This window comes from Oncorhynchus clarkii, chromosome 10, assembly GCF_045791955.1.
Source record: "Oncorhynchus clarkii lewisi isolate Uvic-CL-2024 chromosome 10, UVic_Ocla_1.0, whole genome shotgun sequence".
Classification (NCBI taxonomy): Eukaryota; Metazoa; Chordata; class Actinopteri; order Salmoniformes; family Salmonidae; genus Oncorhynchus; species Oncorhynchus clarkii.
Window position 1 is genome coordinate 26,626,897 of NC_092156.1, and position 17,428 is coordinate 26,644,324.

Consider the following 17,428-nt stretch of genomic DNA (forward strand, 5'->3'; position numbering starts at 1 on the left):
AAAGGGCACACAGATAGGTAGAAATGGTAGGATAAACTGTAAACTTCCCCAAACTCACAAACTGCTCATGGTCTTTATTATAACACCCATTAACAAAAAAAAAACGGGCCCACCTATAGAAATCAAATGCCCCTCCAACTGATACGTTCTTGCGCAGACCCTGGCCAAAGGCCAACCACAGCAGTGCATAATCTCTGTGCGTTTTGTCAAAAGATACACAGAATACATAGTGGCTCGCTTAGAATCAAACCTTATTTCACTTGGGATGCTACTGATGTTTCAGGTGCTCTTTTTTCCTTTGGTGGGTAGGCAGTTTAACACTGACAATGTCAGTCTGAATCAGCATTTCTTTTTTTTTGTAACAGTTGAATGTCTGGGAGAAAAGCAAGCACAATGGAAGATACACAGTCTAATGACCAGCATTATCAGTGTTGGAAAAAAGTTTCACACTGATGTGGGGATGGGGAAGAAATCTAGTTTGCAATTAGCAGAGCTATATATAGGCCTATAAAATATGTCTCTGGTAATTCGTTTCTCTAATTCTCTTAAAAATATACAATAGAACGTAGTCACATTCCCATGCAGTGTCAATGTGTATATTGTTGTAAACTCATTGAAAAAAGTCTGAAGCAAAAACATCCGTCATTTCAAGGCCAAACTGTATCACAGAATAAGATCCGACAATGGTATATGTTTGCAAGGTGTGAGGTTGGTGAGTTCACATTAACTGCCTGGCTAAATCACATGAAATTTCACCTGCGTGCATAGTAAATGATTGTGAGAGGTGACGTGGACTAGACAGGTATGTGGCACGAGGTTACTTAGCAACAGGGGCAAAATATACTGTTGCTAAGAAACAGCCTCCTTACTGCCCATCGGGTGCAGTCTACACATGTTGCTCAAGCATTCGAGTTCATGCTTTAGATGAAATCGCATGCGCGCACAAAAACCTGTTCATTTCAGATGGAAGATCATGCATGTACTTCTGATGTAAGAGCCCCATGCATTGTGTAGAAACCACATGGATCTGATTAGTGTTATTTGTAATAGTCTTTAAAAGGCAAAGCATGTGTGCGTAAACTGCGCGTAAAATATTGCCGCGCGCACAGTGTCCCTAAATACCCTCAAAACTCCATTAGTGTTCCAATTGACAATTTTAACAAGAGATAGCACTATCACTCAAATTTCAGATACCTTTCTCTGACAAGTCTCTGGCAACCCGTTTCATTCTGGTGCGGAACGTACCTTTCCCTAAAATGCTAGGTTGTTGACTATATTTTGGCTGTCTGTTGTTAAACACTGTTGCTACAGAAGACGTGATGTGATGGCCCTACGTCCATAGACTATTACACACTTTAAGGTCTCACCCCGAAAGTAGGCTTGTCTTTGACGAAACCAGCCTGCATGAATTACGTGGATGTACTGAAGGCTTGTGATTTTTGCTGCCTGCAATATATGACGGGCGTTTAGACCGCGTGTCGTCTCTCCACTAACGAGAGAGTAGGTTGTATCTTTAGGACTCTTCACTGTATCCACCTGAGACCGTTATACGTTATATGTCAGTAAGAAGCCAACGAATGAGGTTCTACACACATCAGCATCACCGCAGGTGTATCTGCAGCAGCACTTTGGAATTTACACCGTTCGGCACCGCACAATACCTGTGCGCACGGTAAGCATGTACTATCATTTCTAATCATATTATACTCATATGGAGTTGTTTAGAGTTGCAGCTGCAAGATGGTCTATTTAAGTTCATTTTATTCTTAATTTTTACAGATCTACTTGCTTATATTCGCACAAAGTTGGAATGTAAGTCTCATGCGTACGTTTATTTTTGCATTTCATGAAAGCTTATTAGCTAACCATAAAGCCTATCCAAAGATGGAGATAATGTTTTTTAATATGTGATTGTGCTATTTTTCCTGATCAAACAGAATTTTGGATGATAGATAGTGTTACATTAGATATTAGTCTATCGATACATGTTCCACTTTACAAAGTTGACCTCGTCTGAGGTCATTTCTGTACAGATTACTACCATTTCTTCCACTAGGTGATGCGCTTGTTCTTTATTGTTGTCCATATTCTGGAAGGGAAATTTAAAGGGGAAATCAGCAATTGCTACATCCATTTTTGGACTTATAAATAATTGATTTGTACCCATTGATTCTTGAATAATATAACTTGTAAATGCTTCATGGGCTTAGTTTAACTGTAGTACCCCATCAGAACCCGAAATATAAGATTGTTTACAAACATTGGAGTAAAACAAAGTAAATGTAAACAAACCCTATATAGCCCCAAAACATGGTTAAAACTAGCATTTTGATATCATAGATTGTCAGTCCTTGCATTTAATAAATATATATTATATACATTTCACCTTTATTTAACCAGGTAGGCAAGTTGAGAACAAGTTCTCATTTACAATTGCCACCTGGCCAAGATAAAGCAAAGCAGTTCGACACATACAACAACACAGTTACACATGGAGTAAAACAAACATACAGTCAATAATACAGTAGAAAAATAAGTCTATATACAATGTGAGCAAATTAGGTGAGATAAGGGAGGTAAAGGCAAAAAAGGCCATGGTGGCGAAGTAAATACAATATAGCAAGTAAAACACTGGAATGGTAGATTTGCAGTGGAAGAATGTGCAATGTAGAGATATAATTAATGGGGTGCAAAGGAGCAAAATAAATAAATAAATACAGTAGGGGAGAGGTAGTTATTTGGGCTAAATTATAGATGGGCTATGTACAGGTGCAGTAATCTGTGAGCTGCTCTGTCAGCTGGTGCTTAAAGCTAGTGAGGGAGATAAGTGTTTCCAGTTTCAGAGATTTTTGTAGTTCGTTCCAGTCATTGGCAGCAGAGAACTGGAAAGAGAGGCGGCCAAAGGATCAATTGGTTTTGGGGGTGACCAGAGAGATATACCTGCTGGAGCGCGTGCTACAGGTGGGTGCTGCTATGGTGACCAGCGAGCTGAGATAGAGGGGACTTTACCTAGCAGGTTCTTGTAGATGACCTGGAGCCAGTGGGTTTGGTGACGAGTATGAAGCGAGTGCCAGCCAACGAGAGTGTACAGGTCGCAGTGATGTGTAGTATATGGGGCTTTGGTGACAAAATGGATGGCACTGTGATAAACTGCATCCAATTTATTGAGTAGGATATTGGAGGCTATTTTGTAAATGGCATCGAAGTCGAGGATCGGTAGGATGGTCAGTTTTACGAGGGTATGTTTGGCAGCATGAGTGAATTGTTGCGAAATAGGAAGCCAATTCTAGATTTAACTTTGGATTGGAGAGGTTTGATGTGAGTCTGGAAGGAGAGTTTACAGTCTAACCAATTACCTAGGTATTTGTAGTTGTCCACATATTCTAAGTCAGAACCGTCCAGAGTAGTGATGTTGGACAGGCGGGCAGGTGCAGGCAGCGATCGGTTGAAGAGCATGCATTTAGTTTTACTTGTAAAGAAGAGCAATTGGAGGCCACGGAAAGAGAGTTGTATGGCATTGAAGCTCGCCTGGAGGGTTGTTAACACAGTGTCCAAAGAAGAGCAAGAAGTATACAGAATGGTGTCGTCTGCGTAGAGATGGGTCAGATGCATCCATAGCTCTGTCTGTGAATTTGAGAGTGGTTACATTTCTCCAGCCCCATCCTTCTGCTTTTTACCAAAACAGGGTCAGAGAGGTGCTTTATTATTGTTTCTACTGCTGATTGCTGATTTTGAATGGTGATTGTTGTCTTAAAAAAAAATGGAGTTAATGATGTGCAGCCTCAGATATAGATTTGGTTGGAATTTTGTTAGGCATATTGGAGTAATGCATCTCGGAGATTATTGTAGATGTGTACATTTTGTAGATTACTCATGAAACGTTTTAAACTATCAGGGATAATGAAGTGATGCCTTAATAAGCATTCTTAGTCTAGTCTGTATAGGCTTTTCTGACTCCAAAACCACACCTCCAATAAACCATCTGGAAGACAATATACAGATTTTAGAGTGACTAAATACATTTTGAGTTACTTTTATTTTGAGCTTCAATTTTGTCAATAAGCGAATTTAGATTGCACAGTGGCACTTTGGTTTTCACAGTATATGTTATTTCATCTTCCCAGTGTCCTTGTATATATGACTTATTGTTTTAGTTGGTTGCTTAGCAGCTTAGTGCTTTTGTTTCCCTTTTGTAGATGAATGAAAGGCATGCAGTGGTAAAAATAATGCACTTGCCAAAGTAACCTATACTTTCATGTAGAAATGTAGTGATCCAGAATTAGCATACCTAAGCTCCAAATGAACTAAATGACCCATACCTGTTATGTGTGTTCCCAATTTCTGTCTCCCTATGCCTCTCTTTCCCTCCTTCCCCTTTTCTGTCTTTCTCCCCTCTCTCTCCAATCTCTCTCTTCCAATCCCTCTACCTCCCCCTCTCTCTCTTTCTCTCACACCCCCTCTCCATTCTCCCCTCTCTCTCTCTCCACCAGTGGGATAGGGGGTGTTGGTGGTCCATGAATGTGGCCGAGCGTGCCCCCCACCACAACATCTGCCTCTGTGCCTGTGGGGACTATGCGCTGCACAACCCTGAATGCACTGGCCGGTGGTTTGCGAGAACAGGGAGGGGGGTGGAGCAGCAGCAGGGGGTCGAGGGGGGCGCAGCATGCCGCCTCCCTTCCGCATTGCTGTGCTGGGGGCACAAGGCGTGGGAAAGACTGCCATCGTGCAGCGCTTCCTCCACGATGACTACAGCGAGGCGCCCACCCCGGCAACCAGCCGCGCCCGCCGTGTCCACCTGTCTGCTGCTGTGCTCAATGGCCACGTGCACGACCTGCAGATCACCGACTATCCTGCCATCACCAGCTTCCCCGGGAACTCAATGCAGGTACTGTCCCACTAAAGCACAACAGTGATGGGAACTGATGTGTGGCAGGTTAGACATTGTAGACAGGTGAAAGGTCCATTTTAACATCATGACATGAGGAGAGGAAGGCACTTCTGATTTGATGCTGTGTATGCACTGCTTTGATGCCTCGCAGTCCCTTGAAAGTGTGTAGTCAGCAGCTTTGTCTTTGGGTTAGAAAAGCGGACAACCTGCTCTCTGTATTCACCTAGGATGTCACATAAAAGGTAGAAATCTGTTTTTATCTTTACTCAAATATCTGATATTCTCAGATGAATGTATTATACAACACAGGGCTCTTCTGAGAACACTGTTATAAAAGGGATAAATTAGATGGGGTTATTACTCTGTCCAGAAGATACTGCTAAAGCAGATTTTATTGTTGTAGTACGCGAGACCACATATTTGGTGTCTCGGTCTTGACTCTGTCTCGGACAGTGAGGACTCGTAATTTATTCCCGAGGCCAGCGGAGTAAAAAACAAATAATTATCAGCTTTCATTCAGTCAGCGCATAAAACAGCTTCACCAGGCCAAATATATACACTCCTTTCTTGAAACATTAATATCTTAACAGCCTTTATATATATTGTGACAGGTTCGTGATTCTGAAATGACAGCAACCGAATTACCTGCGCATTATTGTATGAGTGCACTTTTTGTAAAAAAATAAATAAATAAAAAAAAATTAAAAGGGCCAGTGATGTAGTAGAGGGTACATGAATATTTAAACCGTTTACCCAGTTTTTTCAGTGGGCATTGTTTATAATCCCTTCTGATGAGTATCAAAGTGGTGTAGTGGAGGTATACGACATATCAATTATGTAGTACAATAGAGAAATCATTCACAAAGTAGTTTACACAATCGCAAAGCACGTGACATGTATTCACATGCGCGCCAAACAGTCTAGTTTCAACGGGATTTCATCTGCATGCAGCAAGAGTGGACAGCTCTCAACTGGTTTTGGCATGGAGCAGCTCCCAGAATAATGACATCGGTAGCGTTAGGGTAGAAAAGACGTTTCAATTCAACATATCTACCAGTAAATACTAACTAAGGCAACAATGGGTACAGTGGCGGTTCTAGCTTGTATGGCTCCCTGGGCCAAAAAAAAAGAAAAAGCACCATTCTGCACTAACTCATTTTTATTCAGACATTTGGAACAACACAAATAAATTATCATAACACTTAAAACTGTATAAATATAAAAATATATACAAAAATAACTTGTAAATATCAAAAAGACAAATAGAAAAATAATTGTGTTGATTTGGCACTCCAGCATCAATACATTACCCATCCCACAACACTGTCAACCAAGAGTCAAGACTAAACCAATTCACCTTGGTGGTGTGCAGACTGGTTTTATATTATTCTTAATGATTTCGCACAAACCAGAAAAAAAATTCAACAATACATCTGTGAAACTATATATTCACAGTATTATGAATGAATTGTGGTTTATTTGGTAGCATTTTGTAGTGTGACTGATTTTACTAATTGCATTACTACTGTACAAAGTTAGAGGTGTGCTATTTGATAGATTCCCCCGCTCCCCCTACCTCGGGCTTCCAGTGGGGAGACCTGAGATCAACCAACCCCCGCCTCCCTCCCCATCTCGTACTTCTGAGTGAGAGACCTTCCCAGGCAGTATTTTTCCTAGCTCACAAACTAGAATCAGAGCGTCCACAAGGTTAATTGACCCACAGTCCCACACAATTGACCCACAGTCCCAATTGACCACCCCCCGTTCCGCCCACTGAATGGGTATACAAACCAGGTATTGAAAAAGTTTAGTCTGAAGTGTTGGTTAGTAGGCTATTTGTGATGTGCAATTGTCATCATGCACTGTTTGCATCAGGCGTGTAGACATGGATGGGCCTGGGTGGACAGAGGCCCAACCACTGCACCCAGGCCCAACCACTGGAGTCAGGCCCTGACATGCCCACCCAATCAGATTGATGTGATTTAAGCATTGTTGTGGACTTAGACCTTCACATTTTTGTATTTTTCTATTAAAAAAAAGAGCGATTTTGTGAGTGATTTTTTTCTTAGAATTTACAGGAAAACTCATTAAAAAAACAAATGTTCACTTAGGGTGCCTTTCCTTCGCTGGGTGGGCCGTTTGGGAACTTTTTGGCACAGAGTATTCTCACTTCTCCAGGCACCACCCCATAGGGCCGATGGAAAGACAGCAGTCAAACACAGCATGATGTTAAAGGATAACCATAAACTCGTACATAATAAGCCAGTAGATCTCAATCATAAGAAAACAAAAACACAATCATTAAGCATTTCCCAATCAAAATGTACAACTATTACTTCCCATTGAAATGTTTAGCACACAAAGTAACCAGAGACCTAAAGTTTAAAGTGGAGCTGACAGCGTTTGAACTACTTTGCAGTTATGAAACAAAAAGACAATCATAAGTCAAAAATATCAAATTCCCTGTTTATGCCACAAAACCAACTTTATAAGAGGTTTTAAAAATAGGTACTCTTTGACTCTCAGTTCCATGACGTACACTAAGGCATTGTAGAATGTAGATAGATGCAGTTAAATGCATGATTAATATAATTCACCAATACATTTCTGGAGAGTCAAAAAAATATTGCTATCAGGTTGTAAATCACAGCTGGCCTGGTACATTGTTTGCTGCCTCCATTCGGGATGCACTGTTCGAGTTTCAATGACTCAATATTCTGGACAAAAACGGACTAATGTAACTAAGGCTGGTAATGTCAATACAATTAAACTAGCAAGGGCAATGATCACAAGTCAGTCATAACATGGCTAATAGGCTAGCGTATCTATTTATGTAGCAAGCTAAAAACACAGAGCCTAACGTTAGCTAGATATTCTCCTAGCAGCTAGCTAGCAAGCTGTCATGTCATAACACTGGAGGAGTGGGTGAGTGACTGAATTTTCCCCTCATCGTTTTTCGGTGGCTATACATACACAGCTAGAGATGCAGGAGTCATTTGGTTAGTTAGCAAGAACTTGAACGACTGTTATACAGTTAGCATGTCTCTTGCATTGGCAAATTCACTCTGGCTATCTACTCGGATTTGAGAGCCCTCTCATCTGAATGTGCCAGAGGACAGAACAACTGATGAATTTACCAACATGCAACACCTGTTGAATATGACGGGTGTCAGTAAACGCAGGCAAAAAAAGTAATAGTTAGTCAAGAACGCACTAGATGACATGTAAACAGCCTAACCAACTCTGTTCTCTCATTTTTGTCTGGAAGTATCAAGCTAGCCAACTTTAGCCAGTTAATTGAGTGCTTGGTTGGGACAAGCATGCATTGGCAGGGAAGCTGTAAAAGGATGAGGAGGCTACAATTCTCCATCGTTTATCAGTGCAATTATGACGGCCAACTAGCTGAAAAATTGAGATGTTTTATCTAATGTTCCTTTGTTAGATTTTAGCCTATCTTGCTATGGCTAGCATTAGTTGTTGCTCTTGTTGTTGTTGATGCACATAACTGAGGGAGAGAGAGCCTACCTTTTCATGTTTTGTAAGATGACCGTGGTGTTTACATATTTGTAGAAATCCATTCTGGTTTATTTTGTGGCTTTTGACAAATGTGTTCTAATGATCGAAAGTCGCGCTGTTGCAACTGCCTGTAAACACACAGTCCAGTTCAAAGTGAATGATGTCAGGCCCGTGTGGCAAATGGCTTGTTTGTATAAAGGTCTACTGTAGCTCTGATTGATAACCCCCTGATCTGTGTCGATGGTCCCGGCACATCCCTTTTCCCACTCTACTGCGGTAGAATTATCACAAATGACTTAGAATGTTTGGGAATTCTGGATGCTAAGAATTTATGTAAAATGTGAAAATGACCATACCTAAGTGGTCACGTCAGAATGTTTTTTAAAAAGTGTAATATTCTTCCTGTGGGTGTATATGAACAGATTTCACGTTGCTAAAATGCTGTCAGTTCCACTTTAAATGCAACAATGTTTCACACACAACTTATTTTCAAAGAGATGGCTAACAACACCAAGCACACTGTAATAAAAAAAAAAAACAGTTCCACTCACCAGATGATGATCATTTGAAACGTAACTTCTTGTTGAAAGTTATTCTTGAAAAGGGAGACGCTAACAAATTAGCAACAACCTCCTCTTTGATAAAACCTGCTGCCACTGAAAACTAGCCAACAACAAAAGCTAGCTAGCTAGACCGTGGTAAAACTACTGCTCACTATTGAGTAGTAGTGACCTGTTGACCTTTAAGAAGGCAGAAGTTTCCATACTTTTTTTACTAATACAATTGAATGGCAGATGCCTTTATATAACTTCTGATGGCCTAGACAATGGCTGACTTAGCTAGCTCGATGTATCCCCCAGAGACAAGCAAAGAAAAATCCTGATTGGATTTGTTTATTTTCAGTTTTAACCTTTTCCTTTCCAACAAAAACTGATGAGATTAAATTAGAGCATCATTGAAAATAATCAAATAATTGTCATTATTTCTATATTATTATAATCATTATTTTATAAATCCTTAGCCCTTCTCTGAAGGCTCATTGTTCCCCACTGTGTTTGGCTTAGTAATAATTTGTAGAGTGGCTCTATTTTCCCTCAGCAGCAGGGACTATTCTGAATGTCTAAAGAATCCATATGTTGTTCTGAAATATGAACACAGAAATACTGGACATTTTGAACTCTTATGGTGGTGATTTACCAAAATTACAATCATGGTCTTGAATTGGACTCGCATTTTTCTGGTCTCGGACTTGACTTGGTCTCGGACCCCTTGTTCTACTCCCGGTCTTGGTCTTGACTTGGTCTCTCCCCCCTCCGGTCTTGGTCTTGAATCGGTCTCGCTTTAGGTGGTTTCAAACACAACACTGGCAGCTTTGCAGTCATAAAGTTTGAATGAAAATTGACCTTTCAATGCACCAGAGATTTCTCATCACGTCTAGACACAATTCTACAGTCACAGAACAAAATATTGAACTGAAACTGTTCAATGGAACTGAGACCTCAGAAAATGTAATTACTAGTTTGGCTTACTCATTTAAAGAAAGTAATATTGTGTTGAAGTCCACATATTAACCACAGTTTTGGGTATAACTAATCAAATTTCACACTCAATTGATAATTTATAAGATAATCAATGTTTTCATTTGCAATGGAGAGGTGCTTGAGGTCCTTTTGAAAAGCTATGCAAGGCAAGCACTAGCTTGCAAACAATATTTCTCACAGCGAGGAGCCAATCATAAAGCAGAAATTAAAATTACAAAAGAGAGCAGATTGTGTTTTTGTCATATTGACCAGAGAGTATGCTATGTTGCAAGTAATTTCAGCAAATTAACTAGACTAACATCATTCTGAAAAAAGTGTACAAAAGCTGTGCGTGGATAGAATAGGTGAAGACTATTTGTCTTCGTGCTACTATTTAAAATAAATCTTTCCGTCACATTCAAAATGTATCAAATAGTGCATCTGAGTATTACCAGACAAAAAGGTACTGCTTCCTAATGAGAGCCTTCCCCGTGTCTTCTCTTCTCCCTCCTGTCTCCTTCCTTCCTCTTTCTACAATTCTCTTTCCTATCCTCTCCCCTCCCTCCTCCAGGAGTGGACAGACACCTGCTGCCGAGGTATCCGCAGCGCTCACGTCTACATCCTGGTCTATGACATCTGCTGCTTCGACAGCTTCGAATACATCAAGACCATGCGCCAGCAGATCCTAGAGACCAGGTGAGGACACGGCTTGCATGCCAAATAGGGCCCAGCTCCGGCTGGCACCAGCTCTTTGAACTCAGCCGTAATTATGGCTCGCTATGAATAGAGAAGCCTAGGCCGCAATCAGGAGCCTCCAACGCCACACTCGCATAGAACATTTATTTAACATTTGGACTGAAATCAACATGAGTGGCTCAGACTGCCAGGGTCAAATGTCTTCATAATCACTTCGGCTTCTCTTCACAATCCCTCCATTGTCTTTTTTTAACCTTTATTTAACTAAGCAAGTCAGTTAAGAACAAATTCTTATTTTCAATGACGGCCTAGGAACAGTGGGTTAAACTGCCTGTTCAGGGGCAGAACGACAGATTTGTATCTTGTCAGCTCGGGGACTTAAACTTGCAACCTTTTGGTTACTAGTCCAACGCTCTAACAACTAGGCTACCCTGCCGCCTCTTTTATTTGTTCTATTGAATTCTGTATTTTTTAGATGTTGTTGGAAGCGAATGCAGTGTGGACTGGTGTGATGAAAACAGTTAACAACACCCACTTTATAGACACTCACAATAGACACTCAACAGATACTTGTTACAAAACAAGTATTTCACAGTGGTTATCTTACCATGGTAAAAAGTTAAGTCACAGTTTGATAGAACTGTTACCAAGCCGATCTTTCACTGTCGATGAAATGTATCCAGAAACATTAGATTATTTTTTAACAAACCACCCCTCTTGGCTCTGGGCTTGAAAAAAAATCAAAAACCATTCCTTGCGAATCCACAAATTTCATGTCAGTAGTGCTCGCTTGCTTTTCAGGTCGATACATCTCTCCCAAACCAGGCAGCTGCTAAACCAATTCTGTGTCATATAATTAGTCAAAGCAATTTGCGCAAACCATCCCTCCTGGGAGCCCAGATAGCTTTAATCAGAGAGACTGTGTGTCCTAATAACAGGGTTGGGAAACAAGGCTGGTGTTTGTCTTAGACTGATGTCAGTGTGGGATAGTGACATGATGTGATGTTTGGAGGGACGGACGTGTGATACGTGTCAGGGGAGTGGAGATTGATTCTGAGAGCCATTAGCTTGCAACCACATGACTTGTCGTTGTGAGGCAGCTGATGACCTTGGTGGCAAACACGTGTTTAATTTACAATGAAATCATCTTCACACCACCATCTCTCTTGCATGTCTCGCTCTCACACACAGAGGGAGAGATGGGTTGTTTAATATCATCTCCAAATCTGCTAATGAGCCAGGGACTAGACTGACAGCTGGCTGGCTGGCTGCCTGGGACTAGACTGACAGCTGGTTGGCTGCCTCAGCTGGTTGGCTGAGATTTTTCTGCAATGTACTTAATGTATGTACTGCTATTGTAATAAAGAAGTTGTAATATCTAATGTATTATAAAATATGTCTAACTTAATTGAAATTCTTCATAACACACCATGGTGAAAATGTAGCGAGGCATAGGATTTACTGTAGGTTTGACCCAACCAACCCCCTTGGCCTCAGTTTTGAAAAGTCAATAAGGCTTCCTCTTGAATCCACACATTCCTCTTCATGGCACTGGGACGTGAAAGTGGACGTCATAGCTGTTCTAGTGGTGACAGTAGGGGCAGGATGTGTGAATGTGAGGCCGTCAATCAGTGCCCACTCTGACAGTACCACATTGCCAAGGCCATACAGAGGCTAATGGTGTCAGTGACCGGTCCTGTCACAGCCATTCATCTCCCAGTCATCCATTTATTGGGTGGGCTCACCCAGTTATGATTATGCACAAATCATTTGATTTGTTAGATTTACGTGCTAACTGTTTTGCAGTACATGCTTGTAAAATCAACATTTGGAGCAGTAGGCTACATTCTTTTGAAATCAATATAAGGAACTGACAGTTGAAGAAAAGCCATTTATTTTTTAGGGAAAGAGGGAACTGTCACAAGAACTATCATCATCTTCAGGAGATAAGGAAGAGACAAAAGCTGAACACAGAGGCCTGGGATGGGGAGAGGAGGGTGACACCTTGGATCTTACTCACATATATCTGGCTACAGATACAGTGCATTCGGAAAGTATTCAGACCGCTTGACTTTTTACACATTTTGTTACATTACAGCCTTATTCTAAAATGTATGAAATATTTTTTTCCCCCCTCAATCTACACACAATAGCCCACAATGATAAAGCAAATACAGGTTTTTAGAAATATTTGCAAATGTATATAAAAAATAAATATCACATTTTCATAAGTATTCAGACCCTTTACTCAGTACTTTGTTGAAGCACCTTTGGCAGCACACCCGTATTTGGGGAGTTTCTCCCATTCTTTTCTGCAGATCCTTTCAAGCTTTGTCAGGTTGGATGGGAAGGTACGCTGCACAGCTATCCTTTAGGTCTCTCCAGAGATGTTCGATCGGGTTCAAGTCCGGGCTCTGGCTGGGCCACTCAAGAACATTCAGAGACTTGTCCCGAAGCCATTCCATTGTCTTGACTGTGTGCTTAGGGTCGTTGTCCTGTTGGATTTTTAACCTTTACCCCAGTCTGAGGTCCTGAGCGCTCCGGAGCAGCTTTTCATTAAGGACCTCTCTGTACTTTGCTCCGTTTATTTTTCCCTTGATCCTGACTTGTCCCTGCCACTGAAAAACATCCCCACAGCATGATACTGCCACCACCATGCTTCGTCGTAGGGATGGTGCCAGATTTCCTTGGCACCATCCCTACGGTTTTATCAGACCAGAGAATCTTGTTCCTCATGGTCTGAGTCCTTTAGGTGCCTTCTGGCAAACTCCAAGCGGGCTGTCATTTGCCTTTTACTGGGGAGTGGCTTCCGTCTGGCCACTCTACCATAAAGGCCTGATTGGTGGAGTGCTGCAGAGATGGTTGTCCTTCTGGAAGGTCCTCCTATCTCCACTGAGGAACTCTGGAGCTCTGTCAGTGACCATCAGGTTCTTAGTCCCCCGATAGCTCAGTTTGGCCGGGCGGCCAGCTCTAGGAAGAGTCTTGGAGGGTCCAAACTTCTTCCATTTAAGAATGATGGAGGCCACTGTGTTCTTGGGGACCTTTAATGCTGCAAGAATGTTTTGGTACCCTTCCCCAGATTTGTTTCTCGACACAATCCTGTCTCGGAGCTCTACGGGCAATTCCTTCAACCTCATGGCTTGGTTTTTGCTCTGACATGCACTGTCAACTGTGGGACCTTATATAGACATGTGTGTGCCTTTCCAAATCATGTCCAATCAATTGAATTTACCTCTGGTGGACTCCAATCAAGTTGTAGAAATATCTCAAGGAAGATCAATGGAAACATGATGCTCAATTTCAAATCTCATAGCAAAGGGTCTGAATACTTATGTAAATAAGGTATTTCTGTTTTTAAAAAACGTTTTTTGCATTGTCATTATGGGGTATTTAAAAATTATTTTTAGATTAAGGCTGTAATTTAACCTTTTGTGACTAGGGGGCAGTATTTTCATTTTTGGAAAAATAACGTTCATGTAGTAAACAGGATATTTTGTCAGGACAAGATGCTAGAATATGCATATAATTGACAGCTTGGGATAGAAAACACTAAAGTTTCCAAAACTGTAAAAATATTGTCTGTGAGTATAACAGAACTGATGTTGCAGGCGAAAGCCTGAGAAAAATCCAATCCGGAAGTGCCTCATGTTTTGAAAGCGCTGCGTTCCAATGCGTCCCTATTGAGCAGTGAATGGGCTATCAACCAGATTACTTTTTCTGCGTATTCCCCAAGGTGTCTACAGCATTATGACGTAGTTTTACGCATTTATGTTGAAGAATACCCCGTAAGCGGCTACATTGCGCAACTGGTCACCTGATGGCTCCCAGAGTGACTCTCGTGTAAAATACAGAGGTAGCCATTATTCCAATCGGTCCTACTGAAAAACCAATTGTCCCGATGGATATATTATCGAATTGATTATAAACAACGTTTGCCATGTTTCTGTCGATATTATGGAGCTAATTTGGAATATTTTTGGGAGTTTTCGTGACTGCAATTTCCGGGCGATTTCTCAGCCAAACGTGAAGAACAAACGGAGCTATTTCGCCTACAAAAATAAATTTTTTGGAAAAAAGGAACATTGGCTAACTGGGAATCTCGTGAGTGAAAACATCCGAAGCTCATCAAAGGTAAACGATTGAATTTGATTGCTTTTCTGATTTCCGTGACCAAGTTACCTTATGCTAGGCTATCGATAAACTTACACAAATGCTTGTCTAGCTTTGGCTGTAAAGCATATTTTGAAAATCTAAGATAACAGGGTGATTAACTAAAGGCAATATATGTGTCAATATATTTCACTTGTGATTTTCATGAATAGGAATATTTTCTAGGAATATTTATGTCCGTTGCGTTATGCTAATTAGTATCAGTCGATGATTACGCGCCCTCATGCGGGATGGGGAGTCACTTTAACAAAATGTGGAGAAAGTAAATGGGTCTGAATACTTTTCAAATGCACAGTATACTCTGTACACACACTGTATACAGAACACGCACAATGAACACTCACCACAGAAACCCAAGGCTTATCCGACTGGATAAAAAAATTATAAACACTCCAAAACCTATCCGACCGGTCAGAGGCATGTTCCTAAAGTACACCGTTGCCTCATTTTGTATCACATTCCAATGATAATTGGGGGAGGGACAAAAATGCAATTCCAGAATGTGGCCCCGTACCCAGTGAAAGTTGCACCCCTTGTTTTTGGTCATGAATAACTCCAAACAGAAATGTCCCTTAATCCTCTCCCTACGAAGACTTCCTGATAAAACGGCTTAATCAGTTTTGGACAGAGTTGGCAGGGCAGGGGATTTGAGAACGCTGCCTCAATAGCATCAACTATAACTGAGGTACAAATCTGTGTCAGTCATAGCTAAGCCTTGCTTTCATGTGATGCTGTGTTTCTGTTCAAATGACCACAGAAAAGCAACCACTGTGTGTTGAATACTTAATGCTTTAGATGACCACAGGTGTCTTACCTCTCATTCGGTGTCTCTTTTCCTCTCCAGGGTGTTGGGCACAGGCGACATGCCCATCCTGGTCGTGGGGAACAAGCGGGACTTGCAGCGGGGGCGTGTTATCCCCCGCCACAACATGTCCGACCTGGTGAGGAAGAACTGGAAGTGTGGCTACGTGGAGTGTTCGGCCAAATTCAACTGGCATGTGCTTCTGCTGTTCGGGGAGGCTCTGCGCAGTGTGGGCTGTGCCCGCTGCAAACACGTCCATGCAACCATCCGCTTCCAACGGGCACTAAGAAACGAACGCTGTGCCCTCATGTGATTTACTCAGTGACGGTGGGTGCGCACCAGAGTGGCATTGGTACAGTAAACCGCCCTAGGACCACCATGGCTGACCACATTTCTGTCCTGTGAAGCTACAGTATTAACATGTAACAGCCCTCTGACTTGATCAGGGATGGAGAGTACCACCCTATCCATCTTTGATATTTTCTTGATTTGGAGGCAGCTAAACCAACCCCTTGCTGTAAAAATTCTGAACTCGTTCAAGTACACTAAAGGAACTTTCCAGCATCTGGGAGTCGCTCCAGACAGACAGATTGGCTTACGTTGTTTGACTCACCTGGACGTTGATCGATGTATGACATTGCTAATGTCAAAGCCCTGTTTGGAGTGGGATTGAGGTTGACATCTGCTGATGCATTCTCTCTGCTCGGATGTCTTGAAGGTGCACACTTGAGCATATAATCCCCAGAGGTAGCTATACGAATTCCGTACACAAACCCATCTCAATTAGTCCTCTGAAACCAAAACAGCCAACCATAGGGAGAATTCTGTTAAATGGAGTAATCCAGTCCACCTTTACGCTCCATTCGCAAACAAACAACTGTACATACTAAAATCTACAACTGTAGAAGCACATAAGGGTGTTTATATACAAACAACTCAGACAAAACCCCCGATATGAGACTGTTAATGATATACTGTAAAAAATAAGGTCTAAATGTAATAAAATACTCGAGGCTAGACGTGGTTGCCAACATATCAGCCTGTTCAGGTCCTCTGAACTGCTAAATACAGCAATAAATGAACATGCCATGCTTGAATGTTAGTAACCTTTGGTAAAACATAGGAATAAGGGGGAACAAAATGACACTTGTTTCCTGTAAGGTTGTATTCAATGAAATGTTTTATTTATTTTTATTTCACCTGGTAGGCTAGTTGAGAACAAGTTCTCATTTACAATTGCGACCTGGCCAAGATAAAGCAAAGCAGTGCGACACAAACAGAGTTACACATGGAATAAACAAGCGTACAGTTAACACAATAGAAAAAAAAGTCTATATACAGTGTGTGCAAATGGCGTGAGGTGGTGAGGCAATAAATAGGCCACAGTAGCAAGTAATGACAATTTAGCAAATTAACGAGTGATAGATGTGCAAGTAGAAATACTGGTGTGCAAAAGAGCAGAAAAGTAAATAAAGACAATATGGGGAAAGGAGAATACAATGCAGATACAGCTAGCCTACATGACTATAGCCACTTGTTTGAATTAAACTAAATTAGTATGGTACTATAAGAAGATAGTGATAATAAACTGCCAGTTGCAGGAGTGTTTTCTGTTTTGGACCAATCACATTCCATAAGGAGAGCCTCAAATGCCTAACAGCCCTCAATCAGTCAAACTACTTTTGTGACTTTAATCAGCCTGTTCCTGAATAAATAAATAAAAATGTTATATATGCTGATGAGCTAGCTAGCTGTCTATGATTAAGTTGCTCTGTGTTGATGTGAACCTATAATTACGATGGAGTCCTCAGACATCCCATTCTCTGGTCTGTTTCA

General features: G+C 41.3%; 1 protein-coding gene across 2 annotated transcripts; it reads left to right on the forward strand.

Annotated features, from left to right (window-relative positions):
* The first annotated feature begins 1,550 nt into the window (after positions 1 to 1,550).
* On the forward strand, positions 1,551 to 16,528 carry LOC139419488 (ras-like protein family member 10B). Of its 2 annotated transcripts, XM_071169440.1 has the most exons (5): positions 1,645 to 1,672; positions 1,780 to 1,812; positions 4,491 to 4,885; positions 10,496 to 10,620; positions 15,635 to 16,528. In XM_071169440.1, the coding sequence occupies exons 3-5, from the start codon at positions 4,592 to 4,594 to the stop codon at positions 15,903 to 15,905; spliced, it is 690 nt and encodes a 229-aa protein (XP_071025541.1). In that variant the 5' UTR covers positions 1,645 to 1,672; positions 1,780 to 1,812; positions 4,491 to 4,591; the 3' UTR covers positions 15,906 to 16,528. The 2 variants fall into 2 exon arrangements, with proteins under 2 accessions (XP_071025542.1, XP_071025541.1); XM_071169441.1 differs by lacking the exon at positions 1,780 to 1,812 and having other exon boundaries at positions 1,551 to 1,672.
* The last annotated feature ends 900 nt before the right edge of the window (positions 16,529 to 17,428 follow it).

Coding starts and splice junctions, on each gene's coding strand:
- LOC139419488 (XM_071169441.1), top strand. CDS start 4,592: ATGCACTGGCCGGTGGTTTGCGAGAACAGGGAGGGGGGTGGAGCAGCA. Junction 4,886..10,495: donor TCCCCGGGAACTCAATGCAG/GTACTGTCCCAC, acceptor TCCCTCCTCCAG/GAGTGGACAGACACCTGCTG. Junction 10,621..15,634: donor CAGCAGATCCTAGAGACCAG/GTGAGGACACGG, acceptor TTTCCTCTCCAG/GGTGTTGGGCACAGGCGACA.